This window comes from Penaeus chinensis, chromosome 39 (assembly GCF_019202785.1).
Source record: "Penaeus chinensis breed Huanghai No. 1 chromosome 39, ASM1920278v2, whole genome shotgun sequence".
NCBI lineage: Eukaryota > Metazoa > Arthropoda > Malacostraca > Decapoda > Penaeidae > Penaeus > Penaeus chinensis.
The window spans coordinates 10,593,098-10,615,597 of NC_061857.1; the positions used below are offsets into that span (position 1 = coordinate 10,593,098).

Below are 22,500 nucleotides of genomic sequence, written 5' to 3' on the forward strand. Positions count from 1 at the left end.
ATTAGGATTACTTTTTATTATCATTATTATTTATGATATACCATTATGATTAAAGCGGAAACAAGAGAACAAACGAGGAAAAAACAAGCAGAAACAAAAAAAGAAGGAAACTCATAAACGGACAAAAAAATCTAACAAGAATATAAGGCAAAAGACAAAACAAACAAACAAATACAGCACAGGCTAAGAACTGGACAAGAAAAAAAAGGTCAAGAATGAACTCACCAGAAATCAAGAACACAAAACGAAACAATAAGATTGCGAACGAAAAAAAAAGGAAAACGCTCGAAGGATATTCTCACCGTTACAGCTGTACTTCATGTAGACCCACAGAATCCTCCTCTGCGAGTTGCTGAGCGCCCCAAGCCGGCCGCCCTTGAGCCGGGAGTCGTAGATGTTGCCGGAGTCGCTTAAGAGCTTCCCGTTCTCGTACATGGTGAGCCGGAGGAGCCCTATTTTGGGCCGGTGGATCACCTTCCAGTGGTAGAACGTGTTGGGCCTCCACGTTACGCTTGCGTCTTGCCAAAGGAGAGTGACCTGAGGGGAGGGCAGAGGCGGGCGGGGAAAGTGGATAAGGATGAGGATTAAAAGAGGAAGGGGCAGAGGAGAGAGAGGGAGCGAGAGGGAGAGGGAGCGAGAGGGAGAGAGAGAGAGAGAGAGAGAGAGAGAGAGAGAGAGAGAGAGAGAGAGAGAGAGAGAGAGAGAGAGAGAGAGAGAGAGAGAGAGGGGGGGAGGGGAGGAGAGAGGGAGAGAGAGGAAAATGAGTCTGAGATGAAGAGAGAGAGAGAGAGAGAGAGAGAGAGAGAGAGAGAGAGAGAGAGAGAGAGAGAGAGAGAGAGAGAGAGAGAGAGAGAGGAAATACTGAGACTGAAAGAGACGTTGAGTGATATATAGCTCGAAAGTGGAAGAGAGTGAGGAGCGGAAATAGAAAAATCCATTATTTTTGTTTATAACCTATTTTTTCCCGTCATTCACAACGTAATTATTAAAAGTATAAGTAAAGGCTAAAGTGTTGAAAATATCGTTACAGTAAATAGTATTGCTGTTAATAAAGCAGTGAAAACAAGCCACCAAAAGGTCATGCGCCTCCTGGTGGCCGATCGCAGTAACACAAAACATCTCAACTGGAGATTCTTCTGACCAAATAAAGGCAGGAAAGCAAAGTTTTCCTGAAACTAATTTCCCTACAATGCAACATTCAAATATATAGCATCGAATTCATAAGGGAACATGTTAGAAACGAATTATACAGAATACCCTTGTATAATGGGAAGCAGTGCATGCTCTGCGAAGGCAACTGCGGTATATATACACAATACTCATATATATCTATAACTTCGCCATTCGCAAGCTATACTAATTTTTTTTTTTTTACCATTTCCCTGTGGAAGACATTCATATACAGGGATGTGGTACAGAAGACTAAGTGTCTTCTCTCAGTAAACTGCTTTAGTAAAGTCATAAAATCTGGTTCGGCTCTTTCTACTTTGCAGGAAGCGTATAAACATTTCAATCTGTAAACAAGGACAAGGTTTTAAAAGGTACACCCACTTGATTTGCGACACTCGCGGTGTTATAGATCGCATACTGAAGATCGTTGCCTCCTGGTCCTGTAGCAGAGTCGACGAGCTTCAGATGAAGACCCTGATCGCTGACCGCAGTCGAGGACAACTGCTGAGCGTCCTGTTTAAAATTCACCATGTAGAACTTGCGGTTGTCTTGAAAACTGTTGGGGAAGAGAGTCTTTAGCCTCTCCTTTTTTTTCAGCATTATAATTATATGCCTTTACTTCTGACAGAAAACTAGATACTGAAAATAGAAGGGAAAACTTCCTTACCAAGAAAGTATATCCTATAGACCAGTGGTTCTCAACCTGTATTGCCAATCCCCTCCAAGTGTGGGATGTAATATTTTTACAGGTGTGTACTTTTAAGTTACTGTCAAAAATAATCGGTGATGAGGAGGAAAAATATCGTCTCTCATTCGCCCGACGCAAAACAGAACCTAAATACAGAAGAGAAAATACCAAACAGAAAAAACTGAGCCTGGAAGCTGAAGATAAAAGTCATCGGATGATACAAGTGAAATACCTCGCAGAGACTAGGCTCTGAAGACAGATTTTGTTTTAAAAAGTAGACCTTTGAGATACAAAGAAAAAGTAAAATTGACAAGAAAAGCAGACACTGAAGAACAAAGGAGAAACTATCAAAAGAATTCTTCTCCTGGAAACGAAAGGGAAACAAAAGACACATTTCGTAGCAGGGGAAAAAATGGCTTTAGTGCCAGACATGAGAAAACCCACCAGACAGAAGACTAAGATTTTGAAAATGAATGAAGAGTAAATACCTGAAAGCAAATCCAACGAAGTCATCGTCAGTGCTCTCAATCGTAAAGGTTCCTTCGAAGTCAACGCTGCCAAGACTCACATCACCTGGCAATATTCGAGGACTAAATTGTAGCAGGAACATGACGTGTGGTGAATGGTCTGAATAAAAGTGGTGTAGGACCAAGGGGCTTCAGCAACGCCTGGCACAGTGGCGGTAACTACTGCATAATACTCAGCAGTATCTTGGGAAACATGTATAATACAACAAAATAGAATACAAAGGTCTAAAATCATGAGTCCAATTCTTTACTCATTAGATAATAGAGAATGTAAAAAACATCCTCAATAAAAGGAACCGATAATATCAAAATAGTCTAGTAGTCTAATCTCCATAGAATTTTAGCCTTCCACCGAGGGCGAATGCCCCATTGAACCTCTAAACTGCCCCATTTCTTCAGGCAGGGCAGCCATTACTGTACATAATAGGTGGTAACAGCAAAGGCAAATCTTTAAAGATGGGCAGTCCCTAAAACGCCAAACTAGTTAACAACCTCCACCCACCCTTTTATGTCATAAACCCTCGTCCCCCAGTTTCAGTAGATTGGGAGTATCGGATAGTTAGGTATTTTCCTGGTCACTGCAAACGAGGTAAAAGTAAAACAGAGTGCAGATCCAAGACAGAATTAAAGCTCACTTGTTCGTCAGCTCCAGTGACAAATCCAGGGGCTGAATATTCAAGCCACCGACTCAAGCCACCGGCCGTCTAAGGCGCTGTGACTTAGCTTCATATGCGCCAACGTTTATTCCAGCGCCATATGCCGGCCTTATAACTCCGCACCGGCGTAAATTACTTACGGAATCAAAGTTTGCAAACACAACGCTGTGTCCAGCCCATGGCATAATAAAACCTTAACTAATATCTTTTTCAAATTAGTACAAGAGTTAACATATGCAATAAACAGGTCCTTTGCCCTGAATATTGACTGTAGGCTCACTCGCTGTAAACTAAGGCGCCTTAAGATGCGACGCCGTAACGCGTTTAGGTATCCGGCCCCAGGATGTTTCAAGGAGAGGCTGCATGTAAAATTAGAAGGTGCCAGGCAGTGGCAGCATCAAGCCGTAAGCTAGAGGGTCTCAAGAGAGCAGTAAACCATATTCACGTCGTTGCCTAAATTATTCTTACATTTCTGAATGTAGTGTCCTACTCCCGATAAGAATTTATCTCACTAAGGGCCCAGCCCTTAACTGTATAGAATACACGGCTTCACCTGTTTGTTACCAAGCACTGCAACAACCCTCTAATGTTTACTTTTCTATCATTGGTATTACTCTTAGAATTTATTGTGCGATTCATTATACTGGTTAGTTTTCTGCAGTTTGCAATTTCGGTTCTAAAAGCAGTTCCTATAGTCCAGATTTCATTGGAGTTTTCCCTCTTCCTTTTTATAGGCTGACCAATGCTGGCCATACATACCGATGGCTGCAGAGGTCTCTGCCTCTTCTCTTTGGTAGAACCCTGTCCTTCCAGGTAAAAAATACCAATTGGGTGTGTGATAAGGTTCTTCCAAGGGAACCACCATCACTCTTCTGAAATGGAAAAGGTCATGAGCCTAAAGGATACCATAGGCATAAAAAACGTTAGGATTAAAACAACTGTTCCCCCTCAGCAAACCGAACAAAAGTGTTAGAAAGATTTACTTGAATTCTGTAGTGAAGACCTGGGCGTTCTTTGGGCAGTTGTCGCCGCCATCAGGAACGCCATCTTTATCATAGTCACCTTCACAGTCATCACCAATCCCATCCGCATTAGAATCGGTCTGACTGCCGTTGGGGACAAGAGGACAGTTGTCACTGGTGTTGAGAATGCCATCGCCATCGGCATCAGTGTCGCACGCATCGCCACTACCATCAGTGTCACTGTCATTTTGGTCACTGTTGGCTGTGCTTGGGCAGTTGTCCAAGTCATCTTGGATGCCATCACTGTCAAATGTAATTCTATGAAGAGCAGCATGAGTCATGTATTCTACGTGTAATAGCACCAAGAATTAGCTATGTACACCACTCACCTCCCTTTTGCATCAAAATTACAATAGTAGTATTGCACAAATACACCATGTATACACCTAACACAACAGGACACTATGCATGGACACAGCTATGTCCTGCTTAGTTTCGGGTCTATGGTATACAATTGCAACAACTGACCTGTCTGTGTCTGTGTCAGTGTCACAGACATTACCAACAAAGTCCTGGTCTGTATCAGCCTGGTCGGCGTTGCTACTTGAAGGGCAGTTGTCACATGCGTCGCCCACTCCATCACCATCAGTGTCCAGTTGGTCAATGTTGACAACATCTGGGCAATTGTCACCTCCATTGGCAATACCTGATGGTAGGCAAAGGGATTCGCTTTATTTTTCCTATTATGATCATTATTTATATGACTAGTTCTGTTAGTTTTTTTTTTTTTTAATTTTATTAAAAGGATTATTTACTTCTGTGAGAAAAAGGGTTTTGAGCTCTGGGAGAGATTTGACCACTCTAAGAGCTGTCTAGTTATTATGCTATTATTTATTATCATTTATAATGCTACAGCCAGTGCCACATTGTCACAGTTATGGTTATTATCATTTCTGTTGTCATTAGGACTATTCCCATAATCACTCCTACTACTAAAACAACTTCTATAACGGTCCCTCTTATTCTCTTTATTTTCATACATATGGTAACTGTTACCATCTTCATCTACATCCGTGTCACATTCGTCGCCCAAACCGTCACCATCGGTGTCACGCTGCGTCAGATTGGGCGTTGAGGGACAGTTGTCACAGGCATCACCGTGTTGGTCTAAATCACTGTCTGCTTGGTCAATGTTCATCACCGTCGGACAGTTATCCTACAGGTGATTGATGGGAACAGTGATTATCTTGAATCAATATAAATTTACCAGTTTTCAAATGCATAACCATGCCTCACTATTCTACAAGTATTCTGCTGCAATCGACAAAAGACAAGAATGTGGAAAGGTGGATGTTTAAGGAAATTTAAACAAATTTATATGCAAGTTTGAAATCCCAAATCAGATGTTCCTTACAAATTCTATGCTCCTCCCATCGCCATCGATATCGAAATCGCAGGCATCACCAACATCATCCCCATCGGCGTCGAGTTGTTCTGGATTGTAGATGTCGATGCAATTGTCTGGACGGCAGCGCACGTCGACGCACCCCAGGTCCGCGTCGGGCCTTCCATCCATATCCCTGTCGGGGCCGCACGTGATGCCGTCACCTGCCTTTCCTTTTGGGCACTGTCAAAAGCATGGATAAGTGTACACATCTAACACAGGCACATCATCGGGGTTATGGTTTGCATACCACAAAACCTATAATGAAAACATTATATGTTATACACTTTGCCATTTTTCCTGCTCATTGAGGCATCCTGGGAAACCATACCATAGGCTGTAGCAGCGACCAAGCCGGGTGTGCTTCGCAGGTGTAGAAAGGCGCCGTGAGCATGTGGTTACAGAACTTTCCCTCAGGACATGCTGTGCCTTGACATGGGTCTGTAAATGCGATTGATTTAGAGGAAACTTTCTTCCCTCTCCTTGATCAGAATCACACATTGATTACTACCTAAAATATCAACTGCAAGTCTAATTGCATCTGCGTTTCTTAAAAGCAATGTCCAGACTCAACAAGGGAATTTTTTTTTAGAGTAGAACGACATAATCTTTGTTAAAAAAGATTCACATCCAAAATGCTTACTAATACAATTGGTGCCATCCCCATCATAGCCTGGTTGACACGTGCATGTATGGCTTGTGTCAGTGATTGTACAATCTGCGTGGCTGTGGCAATCCCAGCACGGCGGATACATAGTCCACTGTTCAATTTCCACCAGAGCTTGTTGTGATCCCGACAACCCATCGTACAGCTCCTGAGGAACCTTGTCTGTCATGATAAGATATTAAAAAAAAAAAGTCTATTATAAGTTATTATAATTTTCAGGATAAATGGGAACCTATTAAAAATATGTATAAAAAAATATAATGACGGAGAGAGAGGAATAAGAAAGGAGAAAGGGCTGAGTGGGTAAGGTGAGAGAAACATAGATAGTACAGAACAGAGAGACAAATAGAAAGAAACCATAAGGGCATAACGTAAAGTTTCTGGCTGTATATCTTCCAAGCAATACCCCTTGAGCATCCTAACGAGGGCCTAGCTGAAGGACTCGCTGGCTCCCTGTTAGTTGGAGCCCAGTACACAGCTCAGAAGACTTCATCCTGCTATAGCTTGATTTACTGATGTATAGTATCTAAACTGTCATATATGATCGTTTGTCCGGTAAAAGGGTTAAAACAAAAAAACTACTTTAATGGAAGGAATATTCTTAGACATGGTATGAAAATGGAATGATTCGCCTAGACATGCACTGTGTTTAAACCTTTATTTAATGAAAGTTAGCAAGCAAAGTTTAGATAAAGGAGCAACATCTGAATCGAAAATAAAAGGTAACTTCCGCATCCTAAATTCCAAAAAATCACAATAAAACCGCAAACACCACCAACCGTTGCATCTGTACTTAATGTTTGCCCAGGTGATTGCCGGCATCGCCTGGCAGAACGGACCAAACCGTCCCCCTCGCAGCACGTCGTTGTAGATGTTGCCAGAATCCGCGAGCAAAGTAGGGCCTATGCTGAGGTAGATGCGGATGGTACCAATCAGAGGACGATGGAGGACCTTTAAGCGGTAAAGGAGCTTTGTCGACCAAGGAAAGGTATTGTGCCAAAGGAGTTCCGTCTGGAAAAAAAGTTTAGCGTTACATGGACACAGAGGGGAGGAGGCAGGCAGAGAAAGAGAAGAGAGGAGGGTAAGAAGAAAGACAAGGGAAGAGAGGAGGACAAGAAGAAATAGAAGGGAAGGGAGGAGGACAAGATGAAAGAGAAGGGAAGTAAGGAGGACAAGAAGAAACAGAGAGAAGAGAGTTAATTATTTACATGTTTTGTGTCAGGATGTAAACTTTATGTGAGTTTCTTAGTTGCATTGCTGCGATCAGTTTTTGACACGATTTTGTTCCCTTGGGATTACAACAGACAAACAAATTTGATGCAGGCTTCAAGGATCAAGCTCAAAATATTCCATGAAATCATTGAAATCCTATAATGGGAGCATCTAATTCCCCTGGAATTTCAGTTTCTGGTAACGACTTCTTTTCCTTTTCATTATTGCCGGACAGACCTTTTGTAAATTCTAAAACAAAGACATATAAGTGCCAAGATAAAAACAAAACAATAATATTGATGATAACAATGAATATAATAATAATAATAATAGTTTACTAAATTATAGCCCTGAGTTCAACTGACAGTTGGTAAAAATTGATATAAAAGAGTAAACTAGCCTAGCCTTGCAAATACTGCCCAGTCAGGGGGCCTGCGCTCGCCTGGACCTCCCCAGGGGAACACAGCACATCTCTTAAACATTGAAGTGTGTAAGAGATTATTAAGTAATCATTTGCGAGGCATTCTTTTTTTTTATGGAGAGATGGGAATTTAGTTATTAATATGAGAAAAAATACCTGCATTGCTAATCTACCCCCACCCCCCACACACCCCCATGACCTTTTCAGGTGACCCACCAGTTGATTACTCCCTCCCACCCCCCACCCCCATGACCTTTTTTAAGTGACCTACCAGTTCTGATTTTTCGAGCAGATACAAACAACTAGGTATGGGCCTAAAGAATCCTTCGTAAATGATACAAACCCTTTACTAAACAGCATTTTAGCCAATGCTAGCATATCCATTAATAGCAATAGATTTGGGGCTTTGTAGACCAACATTTGGATATATCATTTACGGACTTGATTGGATGCACGTCAAGTGGGCTTGGGCTTGCCTGGGCGGTGGTATTCTAGAAGGTTTGTTTGACTGCATGCATTGTTAAGTTACATGACTTTTTTCTGGGCTGGCAACATTTCACAAAAAACAATGGTAATGGTTCGTATTTGAACATGAACAGATAAGTAAGGAAGGTACTCATCCTGAGTTTTGCACCATGATTGCATGCAAATAACTAAGTATAAACAAAATCAAACAATTTGAAAAGTTGGCAGGCCTGGTCGTCTGGTGTTGGTTAGCCTGGATGCTAACCAACACCACTTAGCTTGTATCATAGGCTTAGTTTGGGCTCGACATGTAAGTATACTCATATGGATTATGATGCAATGATCTGCCATGCGCAGTAATAGATTGATCTTCTCCTGTGAAGCATGAAGTTACCACCTATCACCTTCATTCCAGAAAAAGACACAGATACATTTTTTTCTCATATACCAGTTGGTTGATGAGGACATTTTTGCTGGGTCTCTGTGAAGCTAAGGACACTTCATGGCAAGTTCTGCAGCATTTCGCCTATTTTTTTATGGTTAATTAACTTGGGCGATTAGTTGTCAGAGGAAGATGTGTGGGATTTTGCAAGGATGTCCGTGGGGTAAGGCAGCGATTAGCAAAGGAGAGAGGGGTTTAAGGGCATTAGATCACAGTTTCTGGGAAAAGGGTTCTCCCAGGCCGTTCATGACTGGCACAAAGTCAGCCTTTCATCCTGTCAACACAGCTCTCACACCTTAGGAGGTGGATAGCTGAAGGGGTTAGAGAAGAGAAAGAAACGGAAAGGGGAAGGGAAAAGACAAAACTAGTGCACAATTAGTTGAGTCGAGGGCTGAGGCCCAAGGCAGGGGTGATCCCCTGCCTTGGGTCCCAGTCTCCATCTTCTAAGTCTTCTACGGCATCAACGAGCATGGGGTTGGAGGGACTTGATTTGATCTTACAGGCTCAGTTAGCCTTTACCTGCAGCATGGAAGCCACTGTTCCAATGAACTTTCAATGGTCACAATAAAGGTTTACTAAGAGTATCACTGCAAGGCGGGAAAGAGGACGAAGGAAGTATCAGAAATGATTGGCAAATGAAGCTCACTGGGAAGGTTACGGCTATAGTTTACGGATGAGCTGCTCACCCTCGGCAAACGACTAAATACGACGATCGCATTTTCGGATAAAATAAGAAGAGATTGCTGCCCCCAAATGGTCCATCATCGAGAGAGGCAAAAGAAACCACGCCAAAGCGGTTTCCATTATGGGGGCGTTTGTAAAAGTGTCGAGGTCGTGTTTATATGTGTGTGTATACGTGCGTGCGCGTGTGTAAAATGTATATATATATATATATATATATATATATATATATATAGTTTGTATATGTGTATATCAATATTTATGTATGTATATATTGTATTTATATGTATATATATATATGTATTGTATGTATGTATTTATGTATGTATATATATATGCATATATATGTGTACATATATATATTTCCCATATATATATATATATATGTGTGTATATAATTATATGTATATGTGTATGTGGGTGTATATATATATGTATTTATATATATGTATATATAAATATATGTGTATATGTATATATAAATATATGTCTGTAGTTATGAATACATATACACAGACAAATTGATAAATGAGCACATATACACACAAAGCAATACAGTCTTTACTGTCACATCCTCGTACATGGCCAGCCACAGAAGGGGTGTCAAAGAGAGCGACCTTGACACGTTTGCTGGGGCCATCTGGACTCGTGACCAGCTTTAGGTGGATTCCCGATTCGCCGTAAGAACTGTAGCCGCCTGAACTGTAGGATTCACCCTGCTGCTTCCACGTCACCACATAGAACCCGGAGTAACTCTGAAAACTGAATGGAGAAATGATGGGTTATAACGAGGAGTAATGTCGGTGCCGTGATCATCATGAAACTAATATAACAAAGGTAACGATAAAAAGCTCACATAATGAAAACCTCACCTGAAAACAACTCCCATAAAGTCGTTATCACCATCGTCCGTTGTGCCAATGGTCGCCTCGAGATCCAGGCCGCTGATCCTGACATTTCCTAAAACAAAAGAAGAAAACGATAGAAGTCGCTTATACCACTACTATGTAAACAACCAAAGCTCAGCAACTTTGACTAACTGTAATTAAATGTCTCGGCAGCAGATTTTTTTTTTAATATTCGAAATTAATAAATTAAGAAGATACTGAAAAGTAAAGCATTAGTATTGACGAAAATTACCATTATTATTGCTATCTTTTATCATTTCATTATTACTCCTACGAGTATTGTCCCTATCATTTTTGACTAGGCAATGCCATTGATATTAGATACTAAATTATTGGCATCACTTCTTGCTATCACCATCACCATCATCACTGGGTTACAATTCCATTTTCTCTTGACACTACATACCATTCACCACACATGAAGCACTAAACATCATATGCCATACATGTTCACCATACACCAACCACCGCACACCATACACTACAAACCATACTCAAACATACTGCATACATACCATGCAACAGACATCATACGCATCACACCATCTGCCAAACACCATACATCAACATCACCCACGATATGCCAAAACCCAGGAAACTTATAGGAAACACCATACACTGCCCGTGCTATACTAAAATATAGACACCATAAAGCAAAATAACACAGCTACCACATGCCAAAGTCACCATATAGCAAGCACCATACAATACCCGCGGTATACCTAAAGCCAGGCACCTTATAGCAAACACCATACACCACACACGATGCGCCAAACACCATATAGCATACACCATAGAGCAAACACCACACACGATACACCATGCACCATACACCAGCCACCATAGAGCAAACACCACACACGATACACCATGCACCATACACCAGCCACCATAGAGCAAACACCACACACGATACACCCTGCACCATACACCAGCCACCATAGAGCAAACACCACACACGATACACCATGCACCATACACCAGCCACCATAGAGCAAACACCACACACGATACACCCTGCACCATACACCAGCCACCATAGAGCAGACACCACACACGATACCCCATGCACCAGCCACCATAGAGCAGACACCACACACGATACCCCATGCACCATACGCCATGCCCTATACCCTCACCTACAGCCATCGCTGGGTCAGAATCCAACGTCTCCTCGATCTGCGATCCTTTTGCCCAAATGACCCAGTTGGCCGGGTCATAGGACGCAGGGTCGTCCAACAACAGCTCCTGCAGGTCTCTGGAGGTGGGGGTGATGGTGGGGGTTAATTGGTGGGGTTTCTGGGGGTTCGCTGGTGTGGTTTGTCGGTGGGGGTGGGGGGATTTGTTCATTCATACACGAAACGGAATGATCCTTGGGCGGATCAGCCGTGGCATCCCAGTCGTATTTGGGATGTGGTCAGGAGCCATAAAGTAGCAGAGGAATAGTGGTGGGGATAGCGGGGGTTAATTAGTGGAGTGGTGGGGTCTATGGGGGCGGGTGCAAGCACGCACACACAAGTGTAACTATGTGGGTAAGTACGTATATACCAACAAATCAAAAACACACACTTCTACCAATTTCGTCGTATCTGGCCACTAGAGCCCTCTTGTGGTTGAAATTTGCAATTGTTAGAGCAGCAACCAGTCATGGCACAGTTTAACAAACCCTTTGCCATTGTTCCATACTCCTTATTAAAGCAGTTAGATACTGAATTAGATAGTTAGATAGTGAATTATAAGATTGTGCTTGTCTTCCTGAACCTTGGCAGGATGTTCAAAATGCCCTTGGTTTGTCATTCGCCGCTTCTACTTAAATTGATATTCACCGAACCGCCAAATTAACGAAGGAAGGGAATGAAAATGAATAACAAATCACTACTGAAAGCAAATCTAGATACGTATATGTTATGACTGTGACGACGTCGATGACATAACGAAACGTTAAGCGCCACGAGAGTTCTCAGACAGTTTCGAGACGATTCTGAGACTAAATTTTGAAACTGTCTCAAAAGTGTCTCAGGCCGTCGCTCTGCCACTTATAAAAATATCAACAAATATATAGATTGAATTACTATAGTACTACTCAAAATAACGTATATATAGTTTAATTAGTTATTATACTACTGCAGTCATGGACACGTTCATTTTGATTAAAACCTGACATACATCAAATAATATAAGTGACCACGTGGCAACAATGCAATGCCAACATCGTCCATTTGCGCTCATCAATTTATTTGTGCTCAGCAATTTATTTGTGCTCAGCAATTTATTTGTGCTCAGCAATTTATTTGCGCTCATCAATTGATTTTTGTGCTCAGCAATTTATTTGCGCTCATCAATCTATTTCAGGTTCAAAAATACCTTCAAATGTATGTTAATGTGTTTTTTTTTTTCTAATCTAATATGCTAGCGTTACACATATAAATATATTTTTACAGGTAACGAACATGATTAATAAAGTGATATGACCTTTGCTGAAGCACCTTCTGTTACCTATTGTGATTAAGAAATACCTTCAAATTCAAGATATATTTTTGCTAAGAGTAGAACATATATTGTGCATCAGTAACACGTATAAAAGGCCTAGAAATAAATATGAAAATTAATGGGAAAGCCCTCTGCCAAAGCGTGAGGCCCTCGCTTGTTGCGGACCTATTCTTAAGTCTCACTTTCTTCTCTCTCTCTCTCTCTCTCTCTCTCTCTCTCTCTCTCTCTATATATATATATATATATATATATATATATATATATATATATGAATTAACATTGTCTCAAAAGAGATTTGTCTCAACTCTATCTCAAAAAATTTCTTTATTTAAAAGATTTGTCTCAATTCTGTCTCAAAGTGTAAGACAGGTCGAAGATTGTCTCAAAATTTAGTCTCAGAATCGTCTCAAAACTGTCTGAGAACTTTCGTGGATACCGCTCCAGCGAAGATTGTCTCAAAATTTAGTCTCAGAATCGTCTCAAAACTGTCTGAGAACTTTCGTGGATACCGCTCCAGATGGCTGTGAAGTTGTACAGTATTCTTTAACCCATTCGCCCCGGATTTATGTTCCGTCCCTTGTAGTTTCTATGAATGTTGTTACATACAGATGGCTCCACGTGCTCAGCCAGCAAGGAGTATATCAGTAGGCCCTAGTGACTGACCTGATTTCCCCCGTTCCTTGAATGAGCGGGAAAATGTGTTTTTCTTTTTAATACAGTTGATATCGATACTGATATTATTGTTATTGATGTCATGATTATTAAATTGTTATCAAAATCTCGATAACATTTAAGACAAAAGTCGAGGAAAAGGGTACACAGTTGAGATACGTAGAACTAATAACGGACTCCTTGGTGGCTAAGCACTGGTAGAACCATCTATGTATAATTACAATAAACTTGTATTATATTAGACATGGCATGTATTCTTACCATACGGGGCGATTGGGTTAAGGTCAAAAGTTCATGTTGTGCCTTTCTGTATTGAAGGATCTTTGTTACACATACACTGCATGTGCAAGCAACAAGTAAAACCAGCCTCGGCTTCTTTCGTGGTATCGATGCCAAAATCGAAGTACGTATTTCGACTCTAACCGACACCACTCCATGCTGAGCCGGAGGCGGAACTGACCCCAGGTCCTGCTCGAAAATGGCGCCGTTCTTGGGGCAGATGTCGTTGGCGTCGAGGTGACCGTCGCCATCGAAGTCGAGTGCGCATGCGTCGCCCACGCCGTCGCCCTCCATGTCGTGCTGGTCGACGTTGGGCACGAGCGGGCAGTTATCGAGCGCACTGGGGATACCGTCAGAATCGGCGTCTAAGTCGCACACATCGCCCACGCCGTCTGCGTTTGCGTCGCCCTGGTCGCTGTTGACGTCGTTGGGGCAGTTGTCGAGGCTGTCCTGGACGGAGTCCCTGCGGGAGGAGGCGCAGGGATATGTGGGCAGACTTCTGCTTTGTGTAGATCTTTTTAGCTATTCCCCTTTCATCCTTTGACGTCTTTCACACACCATATTACTGCTTCTAATTATACAGACGAATACACACATACAAAATCATACATATACATAAATGCTATGTTATTTGCCAAATGACATTATTGTACATAATGCCTCTGACACATATATAACAAGGAGACTACACTAACATGTCCTGTGTCTATGCCAGTGTCGCAGGCGTCGCCGACGAGGTCCTGGTCCGCATCGGCCTGGTCCGCGTTGGCAGCCGACGGGCAGTTGTCACACGCGTCGCCCAGTCCGTCGCCGTCGGTGTCAAGCTGGTCGGTGTTGGAAACTAGCGGGCAGTTGTCAGCGCCGTCGAGCACGCCTGGATCATGGTTTGTGGATAAATAGGAAAGCTTTTTAATCCCACTCCCGCGCCATTACAAGAAGGGGAAAAAAAAAAATGAAATACAAATTTATATATTGTTTCCATTTGCTATAGTGACTATTCTTACAGTGACTAGACAATCGGACAGTGGTGTCATTTCAAATCATTTCAACTGTTCAGCGCGAAAGGTAGCGAGGTTTTAGGCACACCCCGTTGGGTATTCAGTGGAAACTGATTTAGACATTCAAAACCAAAGTCAGATGTATTGAGGTGTATATATATGAAAGATGGAATAATGCAATACCGCATTGATATAGATATATAACAACCCTTCTTGATAAGGACTCAAACCTAGGTCATTCTGGGTATGAAATGGAAGATCAGTACTAAACCAACCATACCACACGACCCACTGCAAGAGGTGTGCAGCTAGAATCTAATTAGCTCCATAATCATAACCTATCAACTCATACATGAATAATGATAGCGAGATTTCACACAAACTCCCCGTGGGCACTCGGTGGAAACTGATTTAGACATAGGTGTGTGTATAAATATATGAAAGATGGAATAATGCAATACATCGTAATGGATATATAACAACTTTCCCTGACCAGGACTCGAACCTAGGTCACTCCGGATATGAACCTAGGTCACTCTGGATATGAACCAGAGGACCAGTACTAAACCAACCATACCATGCGACCCACTAAATGTAGTTTGCAACAAGGATTTAACTAGCTCTATAAACATTACCTGTCTATTCATACATGAGTAATGATAGCGAGGTTTTACACACTCCCGGGGGCACCAGTATGGCTGGTTTAGTACTGGTCCTCCGGTTCATACACGGAGTGATTTAGGTTCGAGTCCTGAGGGTTGTTATATATGCACATACATATATACATATATGAATATACACATATATAAACATGTACGCATGCATGACACACACACACACACACACACACACACACACACACACACACACACACACACACACACACACACACACACACACACGCACACACACACAAGCACAAAAACGCACAGACACACACACACATATATATGTACATGTTATATATATTTATTATACATGTTTAAATAATATATATATATATGTATAAAATATATATACATATATATACTCAATGTATGTATATATATGTGTGTGTATGTGTATATGTGCTATATATATATAATATATATAGGTATATCATCATCATCAAGGGACAAACGCCGACAGGGGCGCATGGCCGCATCCACCCTCTGCTTCCAGCCACGAGGGTCCTCGGCCCTCGGGCCATCTCTAACTTTTCGCGGCAGGTCTTGTCAAGCTGCCAAAGCCATGACCTCCTAGGTCGCCTCATTGGCCTCCTCTACCCAGGATTGTCTCGCAGAGAGACAACCTGAAGGTCAGGGAAATGAGCTAGGTGCCCATACAGCTTGAGTTGGCGATCGCGGATTATGCAAGTAACAGGTCCTATGCCAGTGTCACGGTGTAGCCGTCGGTTGGACATATGGTTCTGCCAACTGTACCCCATGATCCAGTGAAGAGACTTGTTACAAAATACATCAAGACGAGATTCTTAGGCGCTAGGTTTCCAGGTTTCACTTTCATAGAGCAAAACTGGCAGTATCAAGGCCTTGAAAACACATAGATTGGTCCTTCTACATAGGTATCAACATCTCCAGATGCTCTTGCTGATCAAGTTCATGGATCATGCTGCCAGCTCTCTGTGACTCTGTGTCCTCACCGCCAGCATGGATCGACTGAACGTGTTCTCTTAATAGGTCCCCAAAGTCCTGAATCTTGGTCTTGGGGTCCAGGAGACCTCTAGGCCCAAGGGCTTCGCCTCATTGCTAAATGCATCAAGAGCTGCCACCACTGACTCCAGGGAATCAGATAGGTCTGAGACATTAATATTGTCCAGTGTTGTTCCACACTGACTTTGGTTAGTAGCTCTGCCCATTATGCAGGTGTTGAAAAGTATTAGTGCAAGGACACAACCTTGCCTCACCCCTGAATTAACAGGGAAGAAGTTCAACAGGCCCCTACCACACTTGACAGCACTTTCAGTACCGGTATACAGGCATGCTATGAGGCCAATTATCCGTGTTGGAATTCTCCTAAATCTCAGAATCTCCCATAACGATTGTCGATGCACCGAGTCAAACGCCTCCTTGAGGTCGATGTAGGCTGTAAGCAACCCATGACCGAACACACGGCGGCATTCCACAATTACTCGAAGTGTTAGGATACAGCCTATTGTGGACTTGCCAGGAGTGAATCCAGACTGCTCCGGTCTCTGGTGTCTTAGTAGGTGGTCGTGGATCCGGTTTAGAAGAATGTGGGCGAAAACCTTGCCTGGTATGCTGAACAGTGTAATGCCACAGTAGTTGCTACAGTCCCAACGATCCACTTTCCCCTTCCAGAGAGGGATGACCACGCCCCTCAACAGGTCAGGGGGAATGGTACCAGACTGCCAGAAGGCAGTCAAGACTGCATGCAAGCCGAGTGCCATAGGTTCACCCTAATAGGGATATCACATATGCCTGCAGCTTTCCCACACTTCAGCTTGGAAATCGCCATCTTAACCTCAGGGTAGGAGGTTCCTCACTGATGAGTGGGTCTGGCACATGTATTGTGATAACACTTGCATCCTAACTGACTGTTGGAGGGTCTACTTGGTACATCTGCTTAATATACTCAGCCCAACATTCACGAACCCCAACATGATCCAAGATGATCTGTCCATCCATTGAGCTGACTGCAGTCATCTGCAAGGAGGGCTTAGAGCTCAGATTTCTCAGGGCTTGGCAGTCTGGGGGTGTGTATGCGCGTGTGTGTATGTATGCATGCGCGTGTGTGTATGTGTGCATATGTCTGTATATTCATATGTACATACATATGCATATGATATACATATAATATATAAATATATGTATATGTACATATACTTACATATTTATACATGTATATATACATATATATATGATTTATACATATGCATATAGTATATATATATATATATATATATATATATATATACATGAATACATACATATACATATATATGAATATACATATATGCATATATATACATATATATGTACACTTACACATATAGATGTACATATATATACACATACAGATGTACATATATATATACATATACATGTACATATATATACATATATATATGTGTGTATGTAGAAAAGGTATGAATGAGAACGAATATCTTCAGAATACAAGAGATGTATTTGACCGGTTTCGATTATATCTTCGTAAAAAATGCATATAATATGTGTTTCTGACGAAGGTATAATCGAAACATCTCTTGTATTGTGAAGATATTCATTCTCATTAATACCTTTTCTACATTTGTTAACATTAATACGGTTCATACATATATGTGTACATATATATTTGTATATGTATGTATATATATATATTTGCATATATGTATATATATATGTATGTATATATATGCATATGTATAGGTATATATGTATGTAATATATATGTAAATACATATATATAATATATATTAGATATGTATATACTAAGCCTCAGACTCGTTAGATAAAATGAAAGTCGATAACCAGATAATTTGACGACCGATCATTGATTAATAATTGGTTATTGATGCTCAAACTCCTTGTTGGAATTGAAGCGGCATAGCTTTTCCCTCAGATCTTACAGATCGCTTTTGACTAATCCAGAGTAATACCGCCTTCATTCTTATAAAAGCAAAAGAATTGCCATACAATACTTTTTTATTTTGATTTTCTTGTTCTCCGTTGTTCTTTTTCACACTCTGGATTACACCCGCGTGACCCCCACAACGGCTTGCCTCTGAATGAATGACCAGGTAGAAACAGGTCAGTCCCTGGAAATGCATGGCAAGGACACTGGATGTTCACAGCGGAAAACAAGTAAACAATGGCGGCTGACTCAAAGCTGTGGATTGACGAAGAAAACGACAAAATCATGATTGTTCAATAAGTTTGGTAAGGAATACTCGATTCGATGATTTAGATAACTGATAACCGTCTTTTAAGCTATTGACGCCCAATTAACTGATCATTTCGTCTAATCGCCCCTCCACTAGTAAATACATACATATGTTTATCTATGTACATTTATATACATACAGATATATTCATATATGTGTGCATATACATATATAAATGTATATATATATATATATATATATATATATATGCATATATGTATATATATGTGCATATACATTTTTATATATGCATATATATATATATGTATAATTACATATAAGTATATATACTTGTGGATATTTATACATATGTGTATGTGTATATGTGTCTCTGTACATATATATACATATAAAGATACATACACACACACACACACACACACACACACACACACACACACACACACACACACATATATATATATATATATATATATATATATGTATATATATACATATATATAAGTATGTATGCATCTATATGTATATACACTTATATGTGCATATATATGATTGTATATATGTATATATGTGAATATATTTACATATATAGATAAACATATGTACGTATGTTTTGTGTGTGTGTGTGTGCGCACATGTGTGCGTGTACTTACCGTCATTGTCCTTGTCAGGATCGCACGCGTCGCCGACACTGTCGCCGTCAGTATCCCCCTGATCCGAGTTGGCGAGAGCAGGGCAGTTGTCACAGGCATCGCCCACGCTGTCACCGTCGCTGTCAGCTTGGTCGAGGTTGGCCACGAGGGGGCAGTTGTCCTGGGCGATGGCAAGGGAGAGGAACATAGAGGAGGGAAGGGAAGTGTTGGGGAGAATGTGAGGGAGGGAGGGAGAGAGTAAAGGAACAAGGGAGGGAAGGAGGGAGAGAGGTAAGGAATAAGGGAGAGAGGGAGGGAAGGAGGGTGAAAAGGAGGGAAGGAGGGGGGGAGGGAGGAAGAGGAAGAGAGGGAAAGGAACAAGGAAGGGAAGGAGGGAGAGAATAAAGGAACAAGGGAGGGAAGGAGGGAGAGAGGTAAGGAATAAGGGAAAGAGGGATGGAAGGAGGGAGAGAAGGAAAGAAGGAGGGGGACAGGGAGAGGAGGGAAGGAGAGAAAGAGGGAGAGAAGGAGAGAGGGAGGGAGAGAGAGACAAAGAGAAAAAGAGAGAGAGAAAAAAAGAGATAGAAAGAGAAAGAGGGATGGGGATACAGGATAAGATACATCCAAAAACTGATAATCTTGTAACTGCCAATCATGTCGACAGAGGTAGAAAAGATATGAATGAGAAGGAATATTTTCACAGTGCAAGAGATGTATTTGACCGGTTTCGATTATATTTTCATGAAATACGTGTATTTCTGACGAAGATATAATCGAAACCGGACAAGCACCTTTTCATGCATTTTCTACATGTATATATGTATATATGTATGTATATATACAAATGTTTATATGTGTGTACACAGATATGTATATATAGGTATATATAAATGTATATATGCATACATATAAATATATATATATATATATATATGCATATATATAAATATATATATATGCATATATATATACACATATGCATATATATATATATATATATATATATATATATATATATGAGAGGAGAGTCGTACCACATCGTTTTCCAGGGCGTCGTCGTCGGCGTCGTCGTCACACGCATCGCCGAGGCCGTCCGCGTCCGCGTCCTCCTGGCCAGAGTTGGGCCACGTCGGGCAGTTGTCTTGGACGCAGCCGGGCTCGGCGCAGGCCAGCCCGAGGTTGGGGAAGCCGTCCTGGTCGCTGTCGGGGCCGCACGTCTCGCCGTCGCCCGCGTAGCCGCTCGGGCACTGCGCGCGAGGGGCTGCTTTGGTGCTGCTGTACACACACACACACACTCACACACACACACACATACACATATATACAATATATAGATATATGCATACATTCATATATTTACACATTCACTCTCTCACACACACACACACACACACACATATATATATGTATGTATATATATATATATATATATATATATATATATATATGACCACTCGACTACAACCGTCCAGGTGCTATAAGAGTCACAACAATGACCTTCCTGACACAACGGAATATTTATTGGAATACATTATGCGTTTGGACAATTGCAGGGAAAGAAATGTGCATAATCTAATTCCTCTTAGGAGACAGACAGAGAGAGAGAGAGAGAGAGAGAGAGAGAGAGAGAGAGAGAGGGAGGGAGAGGGAGAGGGAGAGGGAGAGGGTGAGGGAGAGAGAAATCAATTGTTCTTATGTCCACAGAAAGGTGACGAAAGGTTTCTTCCGACTTTCGTTTTCAAGGAGACCGTACCTGCAGGTCAATACAGGACTGCCCATTACCGCCGTAACCCGGAGGACAACTGCCGCAGATGTACCAGGTCTCGTTATATGTGTCTGTGCAGCTTACACCTGGGAAGCAAGGGTTGGCGGCGCAGGCACCTGTTGTGGAGACACGTCACTTCAGGGACGGTGGGAGGGGTGGGTGAGCGGGGAGGAGGAGTGGTGGGTGGGTGGTTTGCTTAGGGGGGGGTATGAAGTCTTGCCCCCCCCACCCCTCACCCCCCAAAAAGTGTAACCTAGAGGCCAGCGCACCCCCACCCACCAAGGCTAAGTAGAGGTCAAAAATCACAATAAAAAAATCATATACGCTCTTACTCCTTTTGTAAATCCCATTTTCTTTCGACACTAAAAATAATGATAATGATGATATCGATAAAATATATAAATTGATAACATAGATGATGATTATAACAATAATAGTAACTATAGTAATACTGTAAATAATGCCAAAAGCAATACTTATAGTAATGGTAAATATAATAACACTAATAACAATAATAGTGATAATCATGACACTCATCGTCATCATTATGATAGTAAACCAAATGAACTGAACAAACAGAAAAATAATGAAAGCGATAAAGATTTTTTTAAATATGTATTATAATAACTGATAATTAGCCTTAAAAAGACATAAATTAATGATGATAACAATAATAATCGCAATATTACTACTACAAATAACGGCGATCATGATAGTAACAATACTAACAATAATAAATAATGTAACATATACAGATTGATCGGTAGTTAGACAGCTATAAACACTAAAGTTAGATAAACTAATAGAAAGAAACACGTAGGGACACGAGGACTACTCACCCTGACAGGTAAACCCGTCTCCAACATATCCAGGTATGCAAGTGCAGGTGTGGTTCTCTCCGTCATAATGGTAGCACGTGGCCTTGTCATGACAATCGCTCTCATTGAAGAAACACTTGTGCTTGTCTGAATGAAAGGATTTGGGGGCAGAATTCAGCAGTGGCAGGTGGTGATTTTGTTACATCTGTGGTTGTTATTACCATTAGTATAATAACTTGCTTAATAGAATGACTAAAATTATAATACACACACACACACACACACACACACACTCACACACACACACACACACACACACACACACACACACGTATATATATATCATTGGGAAAGTGGCCGCCGTGGCTCAAGTGGCAACGCGCTGGCCAGCGGTTGCTTTGGGCAGGGCATCCAATCAGGGAAAGGTAGTACTGCCAAACAGCTTCCCAGCAATTAATTGAGAGAGCCTAAGTCCTGCAGTAGAATGATGGACTGATATGTATGTATGTGTGTATGTACGTATATATGTAAACACACACACACAATTGGAAAAACTGAGAAAGGAAAAGATAAACCAGAGTAGTACACGTAAGTGCACCAGGGTGAAGCAAGAGGAGGAGCAGGAAAAGGAAAGGGAGGAGGAGATGGAAGAAGAGAAGGAAAAGGAAAAGGAGGAGAAGACAGAGAAGGACGGGGAGAAGAAGGAAATGGAAGAGAAGGAAAGGGAAAAGGAGGAGAGGG

General features: G+C 41.5%; 4 protein-coding genes across 4 annotated transcripts in view; all 4 read right to left on the reverse strand.

The window, feature by feature from the left end:
* The window catches only part of LOC125046455 (thrombospondin-3-like), a 2,183-nt gene extending 721 nt beyond the window's left edge, over positions 1-1,462 (reverse strand). The window contains exons 1-2 of the mRNA XM_047644234.1: positions 1,376-1,462; positions 303-537 (exon numbers count right to left, since the gene is read on the reverse strand). Coding sequence (XP_047500190.1) covers positions 303-537; positions 1,376-1,462 — 322 coding nt within the window. The remainder of the gene's footprint in view (positions 1-302; positions 538-1,375) is intronic.
* Positions 1,357-5,201, reverse strand: LOC125046456 (cartilage oligomeric matrix protein-like). The gene is made up of 6 exons (XM_047644235.1): positions 5,060-5,201; positions 4,532-4,709; positions 4,025-4,306; positions 3,801-3,913; positions 2,347-2,431; positions 1,357-1,726 (listed from the first exon to the last, which is right to left on the reverse strand). The coding sequence occupies exons 1-6, from the start codon at positions 5,199-5,201 to the stop codon at positions 1,510-1,512; spliced, it is 1,017 nt and encodes a 338-aa protein (XP_047500191.1). The 3' UTR covers positions 1,357-1,509.
* Positions 5,202-5,402: 201 nt separating this feature from the next.
* Positions 5,403-7,808, reverse strand: LOC125046457 (thrombospondin-4-like). The gene is made up of 5 exons (XM_047644236.1): positions 7,743-7,808; positions 6,894-7,125; positions 6,091-6,276; positions 5,779-5,888; positions 5,403-5,630 (listed from the first exon to the last, which is right to left on the reverse strand). The coding sequence occupies exons 1-5, from the start codon at positions 7,806-7,808 to the stop codon at positions 5,403-5,405; spliced, it is 822 nt and encodes a 273-aa protein (XP_047500192.1).
* Positions 7,809-8,863: 1,055 nt separating this feature from the next.
* LOC125046458 (cartilage oligomeric matrix protein-like) overlaps positions 8,864-22,500 on the reverse strand; it is a 13,947-nt gene continuing 310 nt past the window's right edge. The window contains exons 2-14 of the mRNA XM_047644238.1: positions 21,781-21,906; positions 20,930-21,057; positions 20,211-20,423; positions 19,198-19,357; positions 14,385-14,558; positions 13,829-14,151; positions 13,170-13,319; positions 12,730-12,739; positions 11,377-11,553; positions 10,208-10,295; positions 9,901-10,097; positions 9,174-9,203; positions 8,864-8,904 (exon numbers count right to left, since the gene is read on the reverse strand). Coding sequence (XP_047500194.1) covers positions 8,864-8,904; positions 9,174-9,203; positions 9,901-10,097; positions 10,208-10,295; positions 11,377-11,553; positions 12,730-12,739; positions 13,170-13,319; positions 13,829-14,151; positions 14,385-14,558; positions 19,198-19,357; positions 20,211-20,423; positions 20,930-21,057; positions 21,781-21,906 — 1,817 coding nt within the window. The remainder of the gene's footprint in view (positions 8,905-9,173; positions 9,204-9,900; positions 10,098-10,207; positions 10,296-11,376; positions 11,554-12,729; positions 12,740-13,169; positions 13,320-13,828; positions 14,152-14,384; positions 14,559-19,197; positions 19,358-20,210; positions 20,424-20,929; positions 21,058-21,780; positions 21,907-22,500) is intronic.